We start from the raw sequence: 7075 nt of genomic DNA on the forward strand, positions 1-7075 counted from the left end.
GCTGCCATACAGGTGGCCATTCTTCCAAAATGTTCGGCCATGTGTCTACAGCTCATCATGGAGGATCCCATCTGTCTCACCATGGAGGTTCCCATTCATCCCATCTTGGAGGTTCCCATTTCTCCAAGCAAGGAGGATCCAATTTGCTCCACCATGGAAGCTCTCATTTATCCCACCACTCAGGAGGATCCCATCATGGAAGCACTAATTTGTCACATAACTCAGGAGGATTCCATCATAGAGGATCTCATTTGTCCCACCACTCTGGCAAATCCCATCTTGGAAGCACTCATTTGTCCCACCATATGGGAGGATCCCAGTTAACTCATCATAAATCTCACCTGACATCTTCTCATACAGCCCATCATGGAAGCTCCCATAAAATGCATCTTGGAAGCACTCATATGTCCCATAATGGAGGTTCTCATCATGGAGGTTCAAACATATCCCATCATGGAAGCCACCTGAAATCTGTAAGTCACCATACTGGATCAAGCTGTAAACCTAGTTCATTTTCCAAGCATCATTCTAGCAGCCATTATGGAGGCCATGGTCATTTGAGCAGTTCTGGAGGCCACGGTAGTTGGAAGAATGATGGTCTACTCAGTATTAATGAAAAACAAACCATGCAGATGTTGAATGAGCGCTTATCTTCCTACTTGGACAAAGTCAGCGCTCTTGAACAGGAGAATGCCCAACTTGAGCGCAAAATCTGTGAGTGGTATGCCAATAATGCCCCAAGCTCACTGCCTGACTCTAGTCAGTACTTCAGGGTGATCTCCGAACTCCAGAACGAGGTAAAGTAGCACATATTTTATAATATTATTTTCTAGATTACTGAAATTTGCAATTATACCTCTATCTTGTATTAATATATAAACATAAACCCAAGATTTTCAATGTATTTTACAGATCGCAAGAGCTAACCTGGAAAATGCAAGGATCATTCTGCAGATTGATAATGCCAGATTGGCTGCTGACGACTTCCGTGACAAGTATGTGTCCCTATTTTTATACTTTTATGCATATAAAATGATCTCTACAGGAAAAAATGATAGAATAGGGCCCAGATTTATTAATTGTAAGCTTAGATAGGCTGTTAAGACATGAACCAAATTTAGTACAGTGGCTCAGACTGGATGATAAATCTGGTGCAGGGATGAACACTTTCATCTGACTCTATGCCAACTATTGTTTGGCTTAGGGTACATTCACACGTCCGTAATTGTTTTGCTGATCCGCAAATTGCGGATCCACAAAACACGGACACTGGCAATGTGCATTTCGCAATTTGCAGACCACACATCACCGGCACTATAATAGAAAATAGGACATGATCTATTTTTTGGCAGAAACGGTAGCACGGATGCGGAAGTGCGGATCCGCAAATGCGGATCCGCAAATGCGGATGCGGACAGCACATTCCGGCCCCATTGAAAATGAATGGGTCCACACCTGTTCCGCAAAATTGTGGAACGGATGCGGACCCATTTTGCGGATGTGTGAATGGAGCCTAAGGCTCCATTCACACGTCCGTGGTGTGTTGCGGACCCGCAAATTGAAGATCCGCAACACACCCGCCCGGCACCCCTATAGAAATGCCTATTCCTGTCCGCAAGCTGCGGACAAGAATAGGACATGTTCTATCTTTTGTGGAGCTGCGGACCTGAAGATCGGGGCCGCGCTCCGCAAATGCGGATGCTGACAGCACACTGTGTGCTGTCTGCATCCATTCCGTCCCCATAGAAAATGAATGGGTCCGCACCCGGTCCGCAAAATTGCGGAACAGATGCGGACCCATTTGCGGACGTGTGAATGGAGCCCTACTCTGAGAAACATTTTGACACCAGAAATGCGCAGAAATTTTTCTATAAAATAGTACATCTTAGGACCAGCTTCTTTCCAGTGAAGCTCTGTCCACTTTCCGCTAACCTCTGCTATCTTGCCGAGTATATTGGAAAGAAGTGTAGAAACCCTAGATGCCAATTTGTACCACATATTTTTGGCACCGTTCGTAAATCTGGGCAATTGTAGAAGAAGTTGCGACATATAGTATAAGCGCAAAGAGAGGGTATGGGAGCTACAACTATTGGGATTTCTTGTCATCTCTATGTTAGTGAGAAAATATGTATAAGAAAAACTCATACCCCACTGCTTTGAACCATGCACTAGTCATAACATAATCGTGATAGTACTGCCTGGAGTATTCTTTTCACATTTCTGCTCTTGTTTTAGACTTTCTATAACAAACACTTTTCCCCTTCGGCAATTCTGTTAGTTGCAGTAAATATGTCTGCTGTGTACTCTACAGGTATGAAATGGAGCTCAGCATTCGTAATAATGCTGAAGCCGATGTGAATGCCCTACGTAGAGTCCTGGAAGGACTTAATCAAGAAATTTGTGATCTCCAGATGCAAGTTCAAAACCTTCAGGAAGAATTACAGGAGATGAAAAGAAACCACGAAGAGGTACTATATCCATTAAATTTTAGTCAGTCATATATTCATGGACTTAGCAGACTATTATAATTGTGTATAACTTTGTCTTATACCCTAGGAGGTAAACTGTCTTCGTGCACAGCTTGGAGCTAGAATTAATGTTGAAATGAATGCTGCCCCATCTATTGACCTGAATAGAGCCTTATCTGAAATCCGAGATGAATATGAGAATCTGATGGAGAGAAGCTTGAGAGATGCGGAGAATATGTTTAGGCAAAGGGTACTGTTCTTTTATAATTTTTATAGGGGTGTTATGGGCAATAATGACTGATAAGAAGATCTGCCTTGTAGCTCCATGGGTGCTAACATGTGATCTTGGATTTCTTAACAGTGTGACTTCCCATGATCAGCCTGACTCTAGGAAGCAAATGTGAAAAGGGGTTGTACAAATTGGAAAACCCTTTAAATAATTTTAGAAAGTCTAAAAATGCATAACAGTGTTATAACTATCTCACCGTCACTCATTGTGAAGAATCATATCAGCCTTTAGGAGACTCCTATCTGTGTACCTCCTGTAGCTAAACATTGGCTACCCAGGAAATGCTTGTGAACCTACAAAAGTTTAATTATTGTTTAATATACGTTTCACATTTCACATTCACTTCGTATCCAATGACCATGAAGTTCCATCCATTGATACAAATAATACCCTCAAAGTATAAAAATACAGTAAATCAAAAACTGTAAGAAATGCCACTTCAGTTGTCATTAGGGATGAGCGAATTTCATATTATGAAATTTATTTGCGCTTTGTTTGGTGGTAAAAGCAGAATTGCATTATGGATTCCGTTACCACAGACCATAGCGCAATTCTATGATGCCTTTAGAGGCATTCCGTTATTTATTCTATCATAATAGAATTAATGCTTTTAAAGGCATTCCATTATACAATCCGTCATAGAATTACGTTTTGGTCCGTGGTAACGGAATCCATAACGCAATTCTGCTTTTACCACCAAACGAAGCGCAAGCAAATTTCAAAATATGAAATTCGCTCATCTCTAGTTGTCATGCAGTAAATTACATTAAAAATGATGTACTATTCATTTACACTGTTTGTACTTAAAGAGTGAAGAGTTGAACCATCAAGTGGCTTCAGGTTCCGAGCAACTTCAATCTGTTCAAACCGAGGTTATTGAGCTGAAACGCACTGTCCAGACCCTGGAGATTGAACTGCAGAGCCAACTGAGCATGGTGAGGACAGATTATAGATTTCTTTAATTTGAGTTAATCTCTTGAGTTCATTACCAACAAAAAATTTGATATTTTAGGCCTTCATGTCAAATGAAAATAAACATTAAAGGGTTATACCCATCTCAGACATTGCTAGCACTCAGCTATTTTTGGAAGTCCCTTAGTGAAGAATGGTGAGCGCACCACGCATGCACAGCCGCCTCTTCATTCACCGCTATGAGACTGTCGTCAATATTTGGTACTTGGCTATGTTTGGAACGCCTCCCATAGCAGTGAATGGAGGGTGGCCTTTAACAAATGTATGACTACTATCATGCTTGTTTTACTGTCTTTATTAGACATCAGCCCTGGAATGCACTTTGGCAGAGACTCAAGCTACTTTTGGCTCCCAAATTGCCCAATTACAGTCCATGATCAACAGTGTGGAGTCTCAACTGGGACAAATCAGATCTGATCTAGAGCGTCAGAACCACGAATACAAAATCCTTATGGACCAGAAGACCCACCTGGAGATGGAGATTGCTACTTACAAACGTCTGCTGGACGGCCATGATATTCAGTATGTACATTAAATGATACTGATGTCACTCACTATAGTAGTTGATTTTCTTCTGATTTTTTTAACTTGACACATTCTTTGTAAATATTAGGAATTTAGATGAGAACAGAATAAATTATGGTTTTGCACTATACAAATATATACAGTAATCTGTAGTTAAATAGCTTGGAATATATTTGATGGCACAGTTGATGGTATTGGTTATAAGCATTTAGGACAAATTTTGCCCATATGCTTTACTAAGACAAATGGACATTTCTGGAGTGTTTTTTTGTTTGCTGTGTCCTAACTATGGGCCTCAGGTCTGCCGAAGGCAGCTCCTGATAGGATAACTGTCAGAATTATGTTGACAGACATAATACACCACAATATAGAAGTATTGCAGTGTTTTAGAAGACAATGCAAACTAAAATAAGTGCATAAAAATATTTTAAAAAATTAATTTAAAAAAATACAATTTGTTCTCCAAAAATTAGTGAAGATTGGGCATGAGCACTGTTGCTTCATTCATCTCTTTGGGACTAGTGGAGATAACCAAGTACAAGCCTCTGGCATTCCCATATAGGTGAATTGAGCAGAAGCACTCATGACTGATTTGCAATCCATTCATTTCAGGGGTCCCCGTATGTCATGGGGTCCCCGTCCTCATGATCGATGGAGTCCCAGAAGTTTTGCAAGGTGGATGGTAATACCCAGCTGTAAATTTATAAAAAAATAAAATTCAGGATGAATAACAGAGGAAGGCACAATGCAGATTTATAAGAAAAAATACCCCAGATTTGCTGTTTCATAGGAATGAGATTACAGCATTTACTAAAAAAAAGTCAGGAGTGGTGACATGTCCTCTTTAAACACCGGCCTTTACATTACTCGTCAGCTAAAATTTATTTGTGAAGGTATGTTATCATCAGCAGCAGCAGCTTATGGTTGATTTGATGGTAGGGTTCGAATTTGTTGCACAGTGGCAAGATTAATGTTCTGATTTACTTTGCAGTGTTTCCGACCATCACATGTCAAGTGGAAAACATGGTAAGTTGATGAACTAATGCAACAGTTTCAAAGCATTCACTGTCTTCCATTAGCCTGACCATGAAATTGGAATTTGTGTAGCTCTTGGCTTCTTGACACACTGAGAGTCTGCAAATACACTAAGCATGTTCTCATTTTGTAATACCTTCTAACATCATACACTATATCCTATCAGATATAACAGCCTAAATCAATAGATTTATCATATGACCATGGCAATACATATTTTAAAATAATCCTGCCCTGACCTATTTTGTATTTTCAGGATTTCACCACAAAATGGTCCACCACACTGCTGAGCATGGCCATGAACCCGATTGCTAATTGCATCAGATCCACACTGGAGCAAATAAGAATGAAACATAAAAAAGCTAAATATATATAATCTATAATATTTCTTATATTTTCTCTGCATTAGTTATTGGAAGTATGCAGTAAGTGTTTTTGTTCAAATGGTTTGTGGGTAAAACATTTGGCTTTGACTCCTACAGATGTCTTCTGCTGGTTTCAGTTAGGAGAAGGAGTGTTATCACTTCTTCTTCTTGAGCCAGGATATTGAACAGAAGGTTTAACAGAAAGTTTAGTTAGTTCAAAATAAGATCCCATAATGCTTATCCAAGTCCTTGATTGGCGTAGCTTACATCCCTATATACTATAGGTGCTCTATTTCAAAGCCCTACAGATATGTATGCTTAAAAACTAGTGGAACTTACATTAAGGAGCTATTCCCATGTGCACAGTTAGGGCATGTTCACAAGACATGTAATCAACGTCCAATAGGTGCGGATCCCATCCAGACACAAAGTTATTTCAAGAACGAGGCACAGTCTTTAGCCGCTAGGAATGGAGAGGTGGCCACACATTCACGACTCTCTCCATTCATTTCTACCAGAGTCTGCATGACTTCTCCTGCTCTTTACCGTGGTGTGTCAGATTGCACTTTAAAATAACTTAGCATGCTTTCTTGGCTATTTTTAGGACTCCCATAAAAGTGAGTGGAGAGCGCCTTGCATACATGCGACCGGCTATGTTCCCCATGGCGTGAGATGGAGCCCTATTATTTAGATAGATGTGGGTCCCAGAGGTGGGAGCCAAACCTATCAGGCATTTATGGACATGGATATACCATAAATGTTCATATAGAAATAACGCCTTAGTATGTCTACAAAAGAATATACAGTCAGCATCACTAAGCCGTCAGTTAATGGAGTAGGGAGGCTCCCACCAACATAGAGCAGTAGAAACTATAAAAAAGGAATCCACAGCACTCACCTGTAATATTATTCCAGTTTATTGTTGGCTATAGTACATGGTACAGTGGGGTAAGACAGCAATTAGCACTGGCTTACGGTCCACTAATACTTTCTCAAGGCCTTGAGAAAGTGCCAGAGGACATGAAACGGCCATAGGCTTGTACTAATCACTTACCCTAATTTTACCATAAACGTTTGTTTACAATAAACTGGATTAATATTACAGGTGAGCACAGTGGATTCCTATTTTATAGTAATCCCTTAATATAATATAAAATATTTGGCATGTATCCATTAATAATTAACTAAAGACTTGGAAAATACTTTCCTTCCCTTGAGAAAATGTTGTAACCCACTATCAAAAACCATTGCAATTTGATCCCACAGATGCCAGAGATCTAGAATCATTCATGGACTCTGTTGGACAAATATATTACAAATAATGATGGCTCTTGGACTGTATTGTCATTCTTCATTATATTCTGCTTCTGTATTTATTTAATTGTTTCCAATAAACTTTTAACTCTGATGATGCAAGCATC

General features: G+C 39.8%; 1 protein-coding gene across 1 annotated transcript; it reads left to right on the top strand.

The window, feature by feature from the left end:
• Positions 1 to 563: 563 nt before the first annotated feature.
• On the top strand, positions 564 to 6513 carry LOC121005673 (keratin, type I cytoskeletal 42-like). The gene is made up of 7 exons (XM_040438448.1): positions 564 to 797; positions 913 to 995; positions 2312 to 2468; positions 2557 to 2718; positions 3567 to 3692; positions 4031 to 4251; positions 6438 to 6513. Exons 1-7 carry the CDS (start codon positions 627 to 629, stop codon positions 6511 to 6513), a joined length of 996 nt encoding a protein of 331 aa, XP_040294382.1. The 5' UTR covers positions 564 to 626.
• The last annotated feature ends 562 nt before the right edge of the window (positions 6514 to 7075 follow it).

Source organism: Bufo bufo, chromosome 6 (genome assembly GCF_905171765.1).
Source record: "Bufo bufo chromosome 6, aBufBuf1.1, whole genome shotgun sequence".
Taxonomy (NCBI): Eukaryota; Metazoa; Chordata; class Amphibia; order Anura; family Bufonidae; genus Bufo; species Bufo bufo.

Excerpts from the sequence above, each read along its gene's own strand:
- LOC121005673 (XM_040438448.1), top strand. The coding sequence starts at position 627 with ATGCAGATGTTGAATGAGCGCTTATCTTCCTACTTGGACAAAGTCAGC. Across the intron at positions 2,469-2,556 it reads TGAAAAGAAACCACGAAGAG|GAGGTAAACTGTCTTCGTGC; the intron begins GTACTATATCCA and ends CTTATACCCTAG. Across the intron at positions 3,693-4,030 it reads TGCAGAGCCAACTGAGCATG|ACATCAGCCCTGGAATGCAC; the intron begins GTGAGGACAGAT and ends TGTCTTTATTAG.